At 47.7% G+C, this 18,843-nt stretch overlaps 1 protein-coding gene and 1 pseudogene across 1 annotated transcript; one reads left to right on the forward strand and one right to left on the reverse strand.

Moving 5' to 3' along the window:
- Positions 1–166: 166 nt before the first annotated feature.
- Positions 167–18,779, reverse strand: Fkbp9 (FKBP prolyl isomerase 9). The gene is made up of 10 exons (XM_090332669.1): positions 18,426–18,779; positions 12,836–12,981; positions 11,966–12,155; positions 11,140–11,285; positions 8,662–8,851; positions 6,658–6,803; positions 6,395–6,581; positions 5,498–5,643; positions 3,913–4,076; positions 167–1,342 (listed from the first exon to the last, which is right to left on the reverse strand). The coding sequence occupies exons 1-10, from the start codon at positions 18,650–18,652 to the stop codon at positions 1,166–1,168; spliced, it is 1,719 nt and encodes a 572-aa protein (XP_090188795.1). The 5' UTR covers positions 18,653–18,779; the 3' UTR covers positions 167–1,165.
- Positions 2,701–3,789, forward strand: LOC150062827 (large ribosomal subunit protein eL8 pseudogene; annotated as a pseudogene).
- Positions 18,780–18,843: the final 64 nt, after the last annotated feature.

The raw sequence follows: 18,843 nt of genomic DNA on the forward strand, positions 1-18,843 counted from the left end.
CCCTAGATTTCCTACAGGACCCAGAGGGACCTGCAATGCCACACGAGGCATCACTCCCTTTCAGCAAGCATGGAATGGTCATGTGGGGTCCTTCCTGGCTCTGATGGCCACTGTGTTCTCTAGGTACCTGCTATATCTCCAAATAAAATGCCACACAGTAAGATGGTGTGATTCAACATTTTATATCAGTGAGGTCAGCTTTCCAACATTTATTCCTCTAGAGGAAAGTATAGCATTTCCGTGAACCCTCTCGAGGCTACATCCACACACAACAGCCTCAGAACAAAGGCAGTTTCCAAAGGAAATGGTGAATTCATTGGGGGCGGTACCCATACCACATAAGGGCAGAAGAAAGGCACACTGACCATGTGGCCGTGACCACATGACTAATGCACAATGCAGAAAGCAGCCAGCAGACAGTATCTCCGCTTTCCTGTGGCAGAGAAGGGTGACCCAGAGCCCCCAAATAATTCTCCGGGATGCAGAAGAGCAGCAGGAAAAGGTCACCTCTCTCGGCTCCAGTGAGGCTGCTGAGTGGCCAAAAGGCCAGGCCAGGAGGGACAGCCATGGCCTAGTAGGAGAGGGCTCTAGGGAGGAAGGAGCCAGGCAGATGCTCCAAGTAGCAACAGCAGTGTCACAGCCACTCATTTGTCCATGGACTTGTCTGCAGGAGGCCCCATTAACCTTCCGGTAAGGGGCGGCTCAGGTGGGATATGATCTTCTAAATGAGTAGGGAACTGGGGCTAGGGTGGGGGGAACCTGAGAAAAGGAATCTCTCAGGTACACAGGCCTTCTTCCCACTAAGAGAATATTTTTAAGACACTGGGAAGTTAAAAAAAAAATTTTAATCACTCGACATAGAGACTGGACAAGATACTATTTCCTCCAAAAAATTAAAACTTCTATCTGATCCTATTTTCCTTTAATGATAAAATTTCCCAGAAGACTCAGACTGGCAGAAGAGCCTTTCTAGCATTTTCCGAGCAGGCACTTAAGGCCCCTGCAGAATCTGTCTATTAGCCAAGTTCCTCATGGGTGTCCCCCAGTTTGAAGTTGGTAGCAGGTCCATGTGGCCCCTACTGCCAAGGCCCTCACCCTCCCTGGGTTCTGCCAAAGTGGTGGCTTGGGTCACACATTCCCTAACTTTGCCTAGTTCATGTTAGCTTTAGAGTTCATCGTGTTTGGTCTCCTGGTCTTTGAGTTTGAATTCCTCAGCCGTGACCTTCCCATCGCCATTCCGGTCCTGGTTGGTGAACATATTCTTCACGATCATTTCAGCCTCAAAGCCAGGAGCGAGTTTCCCTTTGCCAGTGGCCACCTGGGCATGGATATACTGTGAAAACTAGGGACAGAGAACAGGGCAGATGTGAAACCGTGGCTGAGAACACATACATGGCCCAAATATAGCCCTGACCCAAACACAGCTGAGGGGACATGGCTGAGCCAGAGCCTGCTCCAATCAGACCCCTACACCAGTGGCCACCAAAGTATCTCCTCACCCCACAAGCTCTTCACTATCCTGGCCACTCAGAACTGAGTTGCATTCATTCATTCACTCACATTGTACAAACCTGACATCTATGAAGTACCAGCCACCCTTGTTGACCGTGGGAACTTATCAGGATACAAATGAACAAACACCCTGCTTGTGCTAGCATTCCAGGGGGAAAGATGAACACAATTAGTGAACAAATGGCACACCTTGTTCCAAAGCTCAGGCATAGAATGGAAGGAAGGGAGAACAGGAAGCAGTGATTGGAATGAAAACCTCACAGTCGGGAGAGATGTGTACAAAAGCTTAAAGGAAGCGAATGAGCTATTCACCATCTGGGGCAGGGTCTTCTGAGCTGGGAGCACGGGTCCTGCGAAGGCCTCGCTGGAGCACAGATGAAACACAGGCAGGAAGCGGAGGTCTTACAGCTTTGTGAGGCCCTGAGTAAACTGAGCTTTTGAGGAGCTGCAGGACAGAGCTGTGCTGAGGGCCACAGGAAGTAAAGGCTTAGAGGGTAAAGGGGAACCAGCAATATAATGAGTTCGATGTCAAGCTGAGGCAGGTAGGGATACATAAGCTTGAGCTTCACACCTGAAACCTGGGTCATCTAGGACTCAGATGATTCAAAATGGAGCCTGGATGGACCAGGACAGCACAGGCCCAGCTGGGACATTGCGAGGGATACCAGACAACCATACCCCTGGAAGTTGGGACAGTCAAGGATGCTGAAGTCATTTCCAGCTGAGAAGCTAGAAAATTGAGAACTAATCTCAACCATGGGTCCAGCAGCACACAAGACACTGGACATGTGGCAAGGAGGTCTGAGAAACAAAACAACAGTAGCATTGCAGGACAAACATTCGCCAGAAGAGAGCTTAGGAAAGGAAGGAAGCCAAGTACTGGTGGCTGATGCCTGTACTCTAGCTACACAGGACTGAGATCTAAGGATCACAGTTCAAAGCCAGCAGGAAAGTCCATGAGATGCTTATCTTCAATTAACTACCAGAAAACTGGAAGTAGAGCAGTGGCCTAAAGTAGCAGAGCACTGGTCTTGAGCAGAAAAGCACAGGGACAATACCCATGCCTTGTATAGTGGCATATTCCTGTAATCCCAGCAGCATGGACACTCTGACCAGCCTGGAAAGTACAGTGAGACCCTGTCTCTTAAAAAGTTTAGCCAGGACAATTCCCTTTCCTTTCTCCAGCCACCCAAGATGCCAAAAGGAAAGAAGGCCAAGGGTAAGAAGGTGGCCCTGGCCCCTGCTGTTGTGAAAAATCAGGAGGCCAAGAAGGTGATAAGTCCTCTGAAAAAAGGCCCAAGAACTTTGGCACTGGACAGGACAGCCAGCCTAGAAGGGATCCCACATGTTTTGTCAAATGGCCCCGCTATATCTGGCTGCAACAACAAAGGATGATCCTGTACAAGCGGCTGGAAGTGCCTCCTGTGATTAACCAGTTCATTCAGGCCTTGGACTGCCAGACAGCTACGCAGCTACTTAAGCTGGCCCACAAGTACAGGCCAGAGACAAAGCAGGAGAAGAAACAGAGATTGTTGGCCTGAGCTAAGAAGAAAGCTGCAGGCAAAGGAGTCATCCCCACTAAGACACAACCAGTCCTTCAAGCAGAGGTTAGCACTGTTACTACCTTAATGGAGAACAAGAAGGCTCAGCTTGTGGGGACTGCACATGAAGTGGACCCCATTGAGCTGGCTGTATCCCTGCCTGCCCTGTGCCATAAGATGGGTGTTCCCTACTGCATCGCTAAGGGGAAGCCCTGGGGTGCCTCATCCATAGGAAGACATGTACCACTGTTTCCTTCACCCAAGTCAACTCAGAAGACAAAGGATCACTGGCAAAGCTGGTGGAAGCTCCCAGAACCAACTACAATAACAGATACCACAAGATCCGTCATCACTGGGAAGGCAACATCCTGGGTCCAAAATCTGTGGCTCGAATTGCCACGCTGGAAAAGGCAAAGGCTAAAGATCTTGCTACTAAGCTGGATTAAGTGTGCAATGTTGATTTCTCTGTACATAAAGATAATAAAACTATCCTTCCTCAGGAAAAAAAATTAAAAAAAAAAAGGTTGGCGAGCCAGGTGTGTTGAACACCTGTAATCCAGGAGGCTGAGGCAGGAAGATCTCTGGTTCAAAATGAGACTCTGTCACAAATACAAAACAACAGAAAATAAGACAGGAGCTAGAAGAAAACTGATGCTAAAGGAATGCCTGGAGCCTGCACAAGAATGCACAGAGGAAAAGCCAGGGAGCTGGTCTCCAGCTTGTGTTAGTATAGTACATCTCCCACTTTTATGGAGAAGCATGGGATCCCTCCTGCACACCCCTGCTCTCTTTTCTCAGCTGAGCTGAGTCATAAGTGCTGGTAGAAATGCTGGGCACACCTGCCCCTCAGGCTGCTCACCTCTTCCAGGAGGACTTCTCCATCTCCGTCCTTGTCAATCTCCTCAAAGAGGTTGGGGGACACCTCCCCATTCCACACGAACATGTACCCCTCAGGCAGGCCAGCCACCAGCTCCAGCAACTCAATGTCAAACACCAAGACGGCACTGCCTGGTACCTCTCCATCTGCTCAGGGAAAGGCAAGTGGCATGGGTTCTCGCCCAACAGATTCCTCCACCCACGAACCCCCTTCCCCAACCTAAAAGCAGAGAGACTGTGCTTGCTTTTCCAAGTAAATGAATAAAATGAACTAGATCCTAAAAATGGCATTCAGAAAAGATAGGCATTGTCTCATGCAAATTGAGTTTCAATTTTATATGCAACATTAAATAAATGTAATTATATATAATATCTCAATCTATAATCCCAGCTACTAGAGGTTGGGAGAATCAAGGTTCAAGACCATCCCTGGCAAAAAAAAAAAAAAAAAAAAAGTTAAGCAAGATCCCATCTCAACCAACAAGCCAGGAATGATGGCTTGTACCTGTCATCCCAGCTATAGAGAGCTATAAATACAGTGATGGTGGACTGAGGCCAACTCTGGGCAAAATAAATGGCAACACCCTATCCGAAAAATGACTATGCAGAAAGACGGGGGCATGGCCCAATGGTAGAGCATCTGCCTTGCAAGCAAACCTTAGTACTGCTCCCCTCAAACAAAGCTGACACCTTCCACTGTAATGGCGACCCCAGAAAAAAAGTGTTCTGGGGTCCCTGGAGAAGCTATACCTCAGCAAGTCATATAGTGGGACACAACCCCAAGAAGATACAGAAGTCACTCTTCCCAGAACAAGACTGAACTCTGCCAAACCTTCCTGGCTGACTTGTAGTGAGGAGCCCTGGCCTTCAGCATCCACCTGTCCAGACCAGAGGCCTGAGGGAGGAGGTCCTGCTTTCAGAGAAGGGCAGTGGCACCTTGCCACCCACACCTACGCACCCAGTTTGCTTCCCCCCTACTCCTAAAAAAGCTCAGGAGCACCAAGTTCACAGGCTCTTTAAGCAACTTCAAACCAGAAAGCATAGCTACTCAGTAGGCTCAGATTTAAAGATCATGATTCAAAGCCAGCTTGGGCAGGAAAGCTCTTGAGACTCTTATCTCCAATTAACTACCAAAACCAAAAAAGGCAGAAGTTTCCTTGTAAATCAAATGATAGAGCTCTACCCTGGAGCAAAGAAGCTCAAAGACAGTGCCCCAGGCTCTGACTTCAAACCCCAGGACCAACATCAAAGGAAAAAACAAAGCATAGTCCTTGGGTTCTTTTTTTTTTTTTTTTGTCAGTCCTGGGCATGAACTCAGGGCCTGAACACTGTTCTTGGGTTTTCTCAAGGCAAGAGCTCAACCACTTGAGCCACAGCACCACTTCTGGCTTTTTTCTATGTATGTAGTACCAAGGAATTGAACCCGGGTCTTTGTGCATGCTAGGCAAGCACTCAACCACTAGGCCAAACTCCCAATCCAATCCTTGGGTTCTTAAATGGAAGAGGTATATGGCGATTCTAGCTCTGGTCTAAAAAAGCACAGCCTGCACCCTGAGCATGGTACTTACCTACACCGGCCTCCCCGTAGCCCAGGTGTGGCGGGATGATTACAGTCCTCTTCTCACCCACGCACATTTCCCGGAGGCCCATGTCCATCCCCAGGACCACCTGACCCGACCCCAGCACGATGTTGTAAGTCCGGCCTAAACTCCAGCTGAAAGAGACAAGAGACATGGGTTAGATCGGCCCGCCAGTGGGGCAAGAAAGGGTGCTTGGGAGAGGAACACGCTGTTGAGAAAAGGTAGGACATTTAACCCAAGGCAGAAGGTGTGCAGAAGAGCACACAATTTGATAAAGTTTCACAGGATAAGAAGTAATCTGGGGGCCGGGAGTTTGGCCTAGTGGTTAAAGTGCTTGCCTAGCATGCATGAAGACCTGGATGAAGACCCGGGTTCGATTCCTCGGTACCACATACATAGAAAAAAGCCGGAAGTGGTGCTGAGGCTCAAGTGGTAGAGCTCTAGCCTTGAGAAAGTCCAAGGACAGTGCTCAGGCCCTGAGCTCAAGCCCAGGACTGTCCAAAAAAAAAAAAAAAAAAAGAACTAATCTGGCCAGGCACGGTGGCTCACGCCTACGTAATCCTAGCGACTCAGGAGGCTGAGATCTGAGGATCACAGTTTAAAGCCAGCCTGGGCACTAAAATCCATGAAACGCTTACTCCAATTAACCACTAGAAAACCAGAAGTGACACTGTGGCTCAAGGAGTAGGATGCTGGCCGGAGCTGAAGAGCTCAGAGACAATGCCTACGCCCAGAATTCAAGTCCCATCACCGATTAAAAAAAGAAAAAGTAATCTGGTAGGCCAGATGTGACTATGTAGGCCTAGAACCCCAGCACTGTGAAGGCTGAGGCAGGAGGATCTGAGGTTGGAGTATACCCCCAGTCCCCTCCCCGGGGAAGCTTACGTGGAGTCCAGCAGAGTCCCATCCAGAAGGGAGGCATTGTAGTGGTACTTGAGGTAGTCACCCTTTTTGCTCCTCACTGAGCAGTTGGGGGGCTTGTAGTGGGAGGTGATGTTGATGGAGTCCGAGGGGTTGTGGAAGTCGATCACATGCACATCGAACACCAGCACAGCTGAGCCTGGAATATTCCCTGAGGACAGACACAGAAACTTAGAAGCCCAGCAAGGTGGGAGCAGCCAGTGAACAGAAAGGCAGGCAATGCACACCTCTCCCCTCCTCTCCATAGGCCAGGTGAGGGGGAATTATGATCCTTCTCCTCTCTCCAATGCAGACGCCCAGCAAGCCTTCATCCATCCCAGGAATCACATAGCCCTGCCCGATGTATGTGTCAAAGGTGCGGTTCCTTGAGTAGCTATAAGAGAAGAACAGAAACAGCCAGGCAATCACATAACACAGCATAGTACCACATCAGCCATCAGCACCACAGAGGCCTCCAGACCCCAGATCACGTAAAGCCACAGTGGCAACATGTGCTTCCTGGAATATGATGGAATAGGCCAAGAGCAGACATCAGCTCTGGTCAAGTTGTAAATGCACCAGGACCTACAAGAGGGAGTCACAGAGAGCCAGCACTGACAATGAAACACCAAGGGTAGGTCTCAGCAGAAACTAAGAGATCACAGGGCAGTGTCTCCAGCATCTAGAGAAGAGAGTATCTGTCTGGGAGATATGGATGGCATGTGTGTGCATGTGAGCCAATGTGTAGGGCTGGGAATTGGACCCAGGGCCTCATACATGCTAGGCAAATGCTGTACCACAAAGTCATACCCTCTGCAATGGTGTGGACACCAGTTCCAGGAGAGTAGCACAAGTCTGAGGAACATTTCACTCCAGAGATTGTACATACTCCTTCCTGAGGGACTCGGGGAGAAGCTCCCTGTCCCCTGAGAGCAGAAACAATCCTAGATGAAGACCCCCCCAAATTTCATGAAGGAACTAACTTCACCATAGAAGTCATTCCTCAGCCACTGAGGGGAAAGTGAAAGGTGCTAGAAAACCCAGGTAGACAAATTAAGTGAGGTTCTCCATCATAAAAATTGATAGCACCAAGATTTCTGGATGTTGGAGGGAGAGGGAAGAATGTTGAAAGGGTGACTGCCAACCAAGATGCATTATACACAGAAAGTTTAGTTGAATGGTGACCTCTTTGTACAACTAGAGATAGATAATAAAAGGCTGAATAGAAAGGACTCTGTGCATAGAGAAGTGACAGAGGTTTTTAAGAGTTGGTGGCCTTGAGGTAAGGATGATAAGGGGTTAACAGGGCATTATTATACAGTTTTATTATGTAATAGGTACTATTTTGTTACATATTATACATATATACATGACATTTTGTATGCCATAAAGAAACTAATGAACTAATCAGAAAGTAATAAAGAGGATTAGTAATAAAATGGTAACTCTAGGGGCAGGAAGAAGGGATCTAGGCAAATGGGCAGGCATAGAACATATTGATTTTGTATATATTAAGTAGCTGCAGAAAAGTATTTCAATTTACCAGATCAGTTTGAGTACACTACATCTTCATTAATTCACCACTCTCCCCACTTCTCCCATTGCCACCCATCCCCTCACATCACCTGGTTCCATTTTCACACACATACACTGAATTTTTAAATGTTTCTACCCACTTCCCTCCCTCCATCTGCTTGCCCCCTCCCCATAACCTCATTTTGTTTTGATTTGGAATCATATGACTGATTATGCTCTTTCAAAAAAATCTTAAATGGAAAAGAGCTGTTTGGAATAAAGAGTTGATTATTCAAATAAAATCCTCTTTGTAGGTATTGTGCCATTTGTTATTTTGTTATGAGGTTTGGACTCAGGGCTTACACCTGAGCTTTTTTGCTCAAGGCTAGCACTCCACCACTTGAACCATACTTTCACTTCTGGCTTTTGTGTGGCTAGAGAAGAAGAGTCTCATGGACTTTCCTGGCTGGCTTGCTTATAGCCAGGATCCTCAGATCTCAGCCTCCTATTAGCCAGGATTACAGGTGTGAGCCACTGCCCCTGGCTCACATGACATCTTACCACAGAAAATTCTTCAAGGCTCTTAGATGTGCACATAAACTAGAAGTCTAACACCGAGAGGGAATGGTAGGGCTGCCAACCTTTATGGGAGGCAAAGGCCTAGAGTCCCTTGCAGAAACAGTACAGAGGCCCCTCACTGCTGCCCTGGCCAGGGAGTTTGGGGGCTGCTTCCTCACCTGGAGTCGAAGGCGGTGCCATCAAGCAGAGAGCCATTGTAGTGGTACCTGAGGAAGTCTCCACTCTGGCTGCGTCGCGCACAATCTGCGGGCACCTCTGTGCTCTCCACCGTGATGCCATCCTTGGGGTTGTGGAGGTCCAGCAGGACCACATCAAACACCAGGGACGCCTGTCCAGGGACGTCCTTCCCTAACCGCCAGAAGAAGAGAGACATCTGCATCATGCTGGGGCTGGCACTTGACCTTCTCTAGCCAAGGGTGGAGGGGGGGATTCCAAGTCCTGGTAGTGTCTCATAGTGCTCAACCATGCACGGTGCAACCCCACTGCCTGTGCCAGTGCTGTGTGGCTCTGCACCACATGCACCCACACTCACACAGACTTGGGCTTTCTGTGTGTGGACAGGCCCTAAAGGTGCACTGGTTCTGCAGAACCCCCACTCTATGGGGTCCCTGACAACCACTGACAGCCCGACTTTCAAGTTAGATGACTTAACTGCACAATGCATCTCTGGGAAGTCTTCCATGCTTGCTTATATGTAGTACATGGCAACACATATCTACCCTATTCCTCTTCCTTAATCCTCCATTCCTCCCTTTAGGAACTGTGGGCTTCATGACCACAGCAAAGTTGTTTAAAAGGCAAAATTGAAATTTCAGTGCTTTATCTAAAAACATGATATAAGCAAAACCAAAGCTAGATAACAAAGGGAAAAAATGGCACCCACAATCCAAAACAGTGATTTTATCTCTTCCCTCCTGGATGATGTAGCTTCTCTAGGACAAGCCTGTGTGTGCACAGGGACACTCACTGAACACCATCCACCCCTCCCCCCCATTGCTCTGGGCTCCCTATTTGGGGAATTTGACCAACCTCACATTGAAAATATGAAAATACAAAAGGATTTTTCAAAAATAATGTTAACTGGGTGTTAAGTGACATACATCTATAATCCTAGCTGCTCAGGACCCTGAGATCTAAGAATCAGGGTTCAAAGCCAGCCTAGGCAGACAAATCTGAATGCCTTTTGATATCAATTAACCAGCAAAAGGCAAGAAAGGGAGGTATTGCTCAAGTGGCAGAGTGCCAACCTTAAGCAAAAGAACCAAACAAGGTCTTGAGTTCAAGCCCCAGTTCTGGTACACATACGCGTGCATGCAAACATCACACACACACACACACACACACACACACGCAGAGTATTAATAAAATAATTGTTTTCCTTGTCATATGGAGTTAATCATTGGTATAGCCCAGAATAGAGGATGAAAATGGGGAAAACTTGGCAATTTTGACATCATATGGGTAAATCTGTCCATCTAAAATGTCTACTTCAAATCTCATTTCACAGATGGGAACTCTGAGAGGTTGGAACCCACAGCTCTGGCTGGAAAAGAAGCAGCAGAGCCTATCTTTAAAATGAACTCCACAGGAAGTTTCTGAAAAGAGCAGTTCCAAAGCCTGGGGTATGGCAGGCAAGGCACAGCTTTCTGTAAAAATCCCCACCAGCTGGTAAACGACACCAAACCCATTGCACTGGGAGCCCTCAGCATCCCTACTGGCCATGTGTTACAGTGTAAGAGGACAGTGGCATCCTGGGTGGCATGTCAGCCCTGACATCTCTCCCTCTCTTCTGAGCATGATGATGTCTTCAGAAGACAGGCAGCTAAGCTAGCCTCTGGAACACATGGCATGCCCATCCCTGGAGTGGGACGTGCACCAGCCTCTAGAAGACAGTGTACTCCATCTCTATAGTAGATGCCTGCCACAAAGGTTAATCCTTTATACTTTGGATCAGAAAGAGGAGCAAGGGTTTTCATTTTTGCCTTTTGTGGTACTAGGATGGAACCCAGGGCTTCATGCATGCTAGGCAATTACTCATCTCCAAACAAACCCCAAAGTTTGCATTTTTTAGCATTAGATAGATAGACAGACAGACAGATCGATATACATATATTTCCCAACATATATTCAGCCATTTAAAGATGTACTTAAATATCTGTGTGCATTATTCAAATATAAACTACTTATTTTAAATATTTAAGCTACTAAGTATTTATTTAAGGCAAAGAATAGTCTTCCTAGAAGATAGAACATCTTGTTTGTTACAATGTGGATAAAAACACAAAGGGTCTGAGACAAGGTGAAATAACTTCCACTGGTGAAGAATAGCAGTGCAAAGAACTCAAACCTCAGAGAAGGGAGAATGGGGATATATTTATGGCAATCATTTCCAAATTTTTCCCTTAGCAGAACACTAAGTCCACACTTCTTTTAAGAAGCCGTCTGTCATTTGTCCAGCAAGGTGAAATTGTCACTAGGAATGTAGCAAGTGGCCGCCATATTGGACAGCAGTGGATCCCATGAGATGAAGACTGGATGGGACAGCAGTGGGTCCCAATGGGATCACAAGTGGATTGCACAATAATGGGTTCCATGGATCACAACTGGATCAATCCCTGAGAAGGAGGGGGACTCACCATCCCCGTGTTCTCCATAGGCCAGGAAAGGAGGAATAGTGATGACTCGCTTTTCCCCAACACACATCCCCAGCAACCCTGTATCCATGCCAGGAATCAGCCAGCCAATGCCCACATATGTGTCGTAGGTTCTCATGCGATTGTGACTGCAAGCCAAAGAGAAAGGGAAAGAGTTCCACAGTGTAAAGGGAAAGAGATCCAGTTTGTCCTTCAAGGAGGATTATGTTACCAAATCTCAGGTGAACAAGCCTACATCCATCTCTGGAGATTACCACCCCTAACAGAAGGCAGCCAGGTTCAGAAGCAAGGAAAGGCTTGGGATTCTATCAGTGACTGACTACCATAGACCAATTTATTCCACTTGTCAAATACACTGTCATGACAGAAAATCTGGTCTAAAAGCTTAGCCTGTGTATAGCTTTATCTGGAGGTACTTATAGCTTTTTTCTGCCTATTCTCCTTTCAAAGGATATATATATATATATACACATATATATATACGTATATATATGTATATATATACATATATATACGTATATATATGCCAAAACATATGAATCTACTAAGATAGCTCTTTGCTTAATGAAAAAAAATCTCAAAATACTGTTAAATTAGGTAAGAAATACTTGAGAGTTTTCTGAGATGTACTAAGCCATGATTCTAGCACCATGAGTGTAAGACACTACCCAAAAGTATTACAAAGAGAAGTTTAATATGGTGAAAGCTCAGAAAGGTCCCTTTTCTGGCTTCCTCATGGGCATAAAATGTAGATAAGACCTAGGAACACAGGAGCATTTCGGTCACTCTTACAAGCAGAAGGGCTTACCTGGAGTCAAACAGCGTCCCATCCAAGAACGTCCCATTATAGTGGTACCTAACAAAATCTGACACCTGGATAGTCCGAGTACATGTTGGGGGCTTGAAGTAAGTGTGAATCTGGACCTGGTCTTCAGAATTCCAGATGTCTATCAGAAGTACATCAAAATGAAGCAGAGAGTTTGGGGGAATCACACCAGCTAGAAATTAAAGAGAGTTCACACTTAGAAACTACTGCTTTTCAGGCCATACAAATACTTAGCACACTGCTAACAGTAATGGAAACCCAAAGGGTTCAAGTTGGTCACTGATGAACTATTCCAAAATGATCCATCTTCCCTCCAAATAAAATTTTAAAAGAAAACACATTCCATCTCATCAAAAACACCACTCGACATAACCATGTCCAGACACCTTTTATTTCTAGAAGCAATGAGATCTAAAACAGAAATGTCACTTGTGTCTCCTTTCATTGCTTTACATTTTCCCTTCTTTTTTTTTTTTTTTTGCCAGTCCTGGGCTTGAGCTCAGGGCCTGAGCAGTGTCCTTGGACTTTCTCAAGGCTAGAGCTCTACCGCTTGAGCCTCAGAACCACTTCTGGCTTTTTTCTATGTATGTGGTACCGAGGAATCGAACCCGGGTCTTCATGCATGCTAGACAAGCACCTTAACCACTAGGCCAAACTCCCGGCCCCATTTTCCCTTCTTAAAGCTTCCAAAACTCTCCAGTCTGGTTGGCCACGGTCTCAGAGTGTTCTGGCCGTTTCTCTAGCGTGCTTACAAGTACTGAACAACTCTCATTACATAAAATAATATTTATTGGAATGAACTCCAAGAAATGGAAACAAGAAAATAAGTAAGTACAGAACAAGAGAACTCACAAACGCCTTCACTTCCATAGGCCAGCTTTGGGGGGATCTTCACGAAGCGCCTCTCATTTACACACATCCCAACCAGAGCCTGGTCCATTCCGGCAATCAGCTGTCCTTTTCCCACAAACACGTTGAATGTAGAGTCTCTGTCATAGCTGATGACCAGAAGGCAGAGGGGGGAAAGCATAAACTCCAACATCATGAAAGTTGCTATAAGCATAGGGGTGAGGTTACTACCACAAATGTCACAGGTAATGAGAATCTAAGGACATCTTGAAACCACTCATTTGTAATAAAAGGCTGAGGGGTCTCAGCCTAGGGCAGAAGCTTAACTGCAGCCCATGCTCACTGGGACTTCACTGGGAGCATCAAATTCAACAAGTGAAGCCTTTGACAGTGTTCTGGGCATTTTGGGAGACACATGAAAGAAGCCAAAGGCAAAGATTTTGCCAAGAAATACTTTATGAACGGGCAGAGAGGCAGTTCCAGATCCTGTACATGACTACAGTATACTCACGCAGGGCAGGCCCAGTGTTCACTCCTGGAATCCTTGCTTCTCAAGAGACAGATTGAGAGGCCAGTATGGGAAAAATAGTGATTGAGAGTCCATCTTAACAACAACAACAACAACAAAAGCTCCCACCTTTCATTCCCTCTGCTCAAGCCCAGAGGGAGGAAGATCAAAGTCTAGGCTGAGCCTGGGCAGAAACACCAGGCCTTATAGAAAAAACAGGTAGAGCAAAAAGGTTAGGATGTGGCTGAAGTGGTAGGACACTTGCCTAGTAAGTGTAAGGCCCTGAGTTACCAAAACAATGCCGACACTTCAACATTTTAACAAGAAAAGAAAACCCAGAAGAAAAAATGATTTATTTAAAAGAAAAAAAAACAACCACTGGGGCCGGGACCATGGCCTAGTGGTAACATGTTCACCTAGAATGCATGAAGCCCTGGGTTTGATTCCCTGGAACTATAGAAAAAGCTGGAAGTGGGGCTGTGGCTCAAATAGCAGAGCAGAAAGTGTCCAAGGACAGTGCCCAGGCCCTGAGTTCAAGCCCCAAGACTGGAAAAAAAAAAAGACAAAAACAAAAACAAAAAACCCACTGCAGAACTTTACACTACTAGACAGGAGAACTTAGAGAGCATGGCTCTGACTGCATGGAAGAAGGACTATAGTAAAGTGCTTAGTGGCTATTTTATAATAGATTTCTTTTTTGTTTTTTTTTTGCCACTCCTGGGCTTGGGCTCAGGGCCTGAACTTTGTCCTTGGGTTTTCTCAAGGCTAGAGCTCTACCACTTGAACCACTGTACCACTTCCGGCTTTTTTCTACGTATGTGGTGTCCTTCACTGCCAATTTCTTTAATCTTCTCTGCATTTTTCCCACTGAACAGTTTGGGCAAGTGTGAATCTACTCTTCCCCAAGCCCTCAGAAAGTCACGTTAGCTGCCAGGATCCACAGCCATCTCCATCCCCCTGTTCTGCAGATCTGAATAGTCCTCCTTCTCTTCTTCAAGGTCAGAGAGCAGAGGCAGGATTTCCAGTTCAGGCCAAGCCAGAGGATAAGGAGGCTCTGGTCAGCTTTGGTCAGCTCTGCACCTCCACCCCATCTCTCACAGGGCCTCCCAACACCCTAGAATGCCAGCTTAGATTACACTTGGCTTGTACCACACTAGGCCACAAGAATCACTGACTGGCCAGATTATGACAAAGAACCTGACTCCACAGACCCAGAGGTATCGAATGTAGCACACAGCGATGTACAGGCAGCAGCTAACTCCAAAAGCACAGTTTACAGGGTTGGTAGAACACACCTAGTGAGTACAAGGCCTGGGTTCAATCCTAACATCACACAAAAACATGTCTGCCAGGTTCTGGTTTTCATTCCTGTAATTCTAGCTACTCAGAAAGCTGAGATCTGAATATTGCAATTCTACACCAGCTGAGACAAACTTTGCGACTCCTATCTCCAAAAAGCCAGAACTAGAGCTGTGACTCAAACAAAGAGTGCCAGTCTTGAGCAAAATAGCTCAGGGACAGGACCCAGCTTCTGAGTTCAAACTCCAGGACTGGCATACATGCATGCCAAGGTCAGTTAGCCAAGTGGGAAAAATACTGCTGGATCCCAGGATAGACCATCTCATAGGCGCCTGGCATGGAGTCTTTCCTTTGTCAATAAAACCTGCAGAGGCTTCACTCTTAGTTACCTCATCCATGATGGCTTGAGCACCTTGAACAAGAACCTTTCCAAAAGAGGCATTCAGCATCTAACTATGGAGGCCAGTCTTATAGACTGCCTCGAGTCTGACCATCTGGAAAAGCAGTTGTCTCCTGGGCATTTCTGCTGACCAGTGTGTAGCTGGCAGCCCAGCACTCATGAAAATCACTTCTACCATTTGGAATAAGAGCATGGGCAGCTGGTCCTGGTCTCCAGTTCCTTCCCACCTTCGGCAGATGGCTGGCCCTGCAGACCACACCCAGGTCCAGGAAAGATTCACAAAGAGCTGCACACACAGACACACACAGCTAAAGTGTTTCCCATTCTGGAATGAGCCAGTGAGGACACCTGTGCCTTTTCTGGTCTGAAATGCCCTGAGTGAGGAATGGAGCATAAAAGAAAGGAAAAGAAAAGGAGGGGTGGGGGAAGGAAAGAAACAGCAGAACAGCAGCAGAAGGGAGAGTCTGTAGGTACACCAAAATAATCAAAGTAGGGGCTGGGAGTTTGGCCTAGTGGTAGGGTGTTTGCCTAGCATGCATGAAGACCTGGGTTAAATTCCTCTGTACCACATACATAGAAAAAGCTGGAAGTGGTGCTGTGGCTCACCTGGCAGAGTGCTAGCCTTGAGAAAAGCCCAAGGACAGTGCTCAGACCCTTAGTTCAAGCCCCACAACTAGCAAAAAAATAATAATAAGTAGTAGTTTGTCTGCATATAGGAAAATGAAGAGTGAACCTGTTGAAAAGTTCTGGGTGAGGGAAGACTGAGGGGGAATAAGGTTGATAGGGATTCGCTCTATGTCTGTGTAGAAATGAATGTCATGATGATGAAACCCACTGGTTCAATTAATGTATGCTAATTAAAAAAGAAGAGCAATACAAAACCTATAAACTGGAAAGGAAGAAGTGTATCTGCTTCAAGATGGAATCATATGTTGAAAACCCAGCAGAATCCACAAGAAACCTTAGAACTGATCAATCTCAGCCTCCTTGAATAGCTGGGATTACAGGTGTAAGTCACCAAGCACACACTCATTTCTTTAGAAAGTTTTTGCTTAGGGCCAGGAGTTTGGCCTAGTGGTAGAGTGCTTGCCTTGCATGCACGAAAGCCCTGGTTAGATTCCTTGGTATCACATACATAGAAAAAAGCCAGATGTGGTGCTGTGGCTCAAGTGGCAAAGCGCAAGCCCAAGGACTGTGCTCAGGCCCTGAGTTCAAGCCCTAGGACTGGCCAAAAAAAAAAAAAAAAAAAAAAAAGAAACTTTTTGCTTGGGACTAGTCTCAGACATGTGAGCCTACTGACTCACTGCCTCCTGAATAGCTGGGATCACAGGTGAGAACCACCATACCCAGCACCTCATATTTTATAACAAAAGGAGCTAGTGAAAGAAGACACACAAACACCGGATGAACATGTGAAACATTGTTCTAAGTCAATGTCTTAAATGCAGATCACAGCCATGAAAGACACTATCAGAGACAAATGGAAAAGGTGTGAAAAAATAAGCAGGAGGGAACAGAAGTAGAAGAGGGACAAAGATGGGAGTCCTTCACAAAGTTAAATGAGCCAGCAATTACAGTCCTAGATATAAACCCAAGAGAAACCGAAATATGCATTGGCACAAAATCCTGCACACAAGGTTCATATAAACTTCATAATGCGGGAGCCAAATGCCCATGGGCGAGGCCTGGGAGATGATTCATGGCATTCCTGCAGTGCAGCATCCTATACACAACCATGAAGAGACTGCGGTACTGGACGGTGCCAAACATGCCTGAAGTTTGGAAGGCTATGTGAAGAAAAAAAAAAGTCAGATGCCCACACCAAAAATTGGACGACTCAGTTTATATGAAATGTCTGCAACAGGTAAATTCAACGCGAATGCCTAACTTCTTTTTTTGAATGATAGAATTGTTCTGGAAGTAGATAGTTGTGATATTTGCATGGCTCTGTGAATATACTTTTAAAAAACAATCACCCAACTGCTGGCACTGGTGACTCATGCCTGCAATCCTGGCTACTTAGTAGGCTGAGATCTGAGGATTGCAGTCCAAAGCCAGCCTAAGGAAGGAAAGTCCATGAAACTCTATTTCCAATCAACCACCTAAAACCCAGAAGTGGAGCTGTGGCTCAAGTGGTAGGGCTAGCCTTGAGCTAAAAAAGCTCAGGGGCAATGCTCAAGGCATGGATTTCAAGACCCATGCTCAACAACAGTAACAATAACAACAAACCAACCAACCCAAAACAACAACAAAAAACACCTAACTACATTCTCAGTAGGTGAGTATTATAAGAATAATGTTTCAGGGAAGTTTTTGAAGTAAGCATGACTAGGGTTGGGGGAACCCCTACCTTAGTAAATAGTAATAAGGACGCCATCTCTACTTCTTATTTTTTGCTTGAGCTCTGGACCTCGTGCCTTGGCTTGGCTTTCTCACTCAAGGTTAGTGCTCTACCACGTGAACCACAGCTCCACTTTCAGCTTTTTGTTGGTTAACTGGAATCTTGGATTTGTCTGTCAGAGCTGACTTCTTCCCCTGGTGCTCCCCAGACCTCAGCCTCCAGAGTAGTCAGGATCACAGGCATGAGCCACCTCGTGTCTAAGAAGGCAGGATGTCATCTCTTCGTGCGTGCTAATGTGCCACGTAGTACTGCAAGCAAAACTGCGAAGCTTCAAAGAGGTGGCAGTCGTTCTATCCGTTCTGCAATCAGCCTAGCCTCAAACAGGGCCCAGCATCCAAAAGCTGGAGTGATTAGGGGTTGCTTGCCGGCTAGGACCCGGTTTACAATAGAAGCCTCAGGGAGTGCAGCCCTACGTGGGGGACCTAGGCCTGCACGGTCCAAACTACACAGGAAAGCGCGGGGCGGGGGGCGCGAGGCAGTGATACTGGGCCTCTGAAACCGGAGCAGGGCTGGGTGCACAGGCAGCCAAGTCTCTAGACCACGCGCCTCTGCCTCCTCGGCTTCAGGATGACCCCCCCCCCCCCGGGAGGGAGTGCAGGGACCCGGGTCCCACCCCGACTTTACCCCAGCTTCCCGGCCTTGGGAAACTCGGGGCCTCTTCTCCCGTCCGCCTGTCCACGCAGAGGGGGCCGCGCTCATCTGGCCCAGCGAACCTACAGCGGCTCCCGCCCCGACGCAGTGATGCCGGGGACCGCCGGAAGGGACTTCGGGCGGCGTCCACTCCCGGGCCTGGGACCATTTCACACAATGTCACCGAGATGGGGGGGTTCAGTCCCAGACTCCCGACACGAGATCTCAATGGGGGGCGCAACCCCGCCGCGAGGGCCGGGGGCGGCGCCTCCTGGCGGGAGCCGGGAGGGGGTACCGGGCCCGGGCGGACTGCCGGGAGCTCGGCGGGGGGGTGGGGAGCGCGGTGGCGAGGTACCTGGAGTCGAACTTGCGGCCGTCGGGGAAGGTGCCCACGTAGTGGTAGCGCACGAAGTCGCCGCTGCGCACGGCACGCGGGCAGTCCTCGGGCACGAAGCGCCGCTCGATCTGCAGCTCGGGGTCGGCGCCCAGGCCCGCCACGGGCGCCGCCTGCCCCGTCACCCAGAGCAGCAGCAGAAGCAACGGCGGCGGCAAGGACCGCCAGCCCCAGGCCCAGGACGCCATCGGGCGGCGGGTGAGAAGTGGGGGGCGCGCGGAGCTTGGACGGCGTGGGGCCTGCGGACGCGCGGCGTCTGCAAACGTGGAATGGTCCCTGGTCCCTCCCGGAGTTTGCCACGGCCCCCCTCGGCTGCCCGCCCCCAGCCCGCTCCCAGCCGCCTGCAGTGCCCGCCCCGCCCACCGGGACTCGCCCAGTC

Source organism: Megascapheus bottae, chromosome 5 (assembly GCF_031878675.1).
Source record: "Megascapheus bottae isolate mThoBot1 chromosome 5, mThoBot2.hap1, whole genome shotgun sequence".
In the NCBI taxonomy this organism is placed as follows: domain Eukaryota; kingdom Metazoa; phylum Chordata; class Mammalia; order Rodentia; family Geomyidae; genus Megascapheus; species Megascapheus bottae.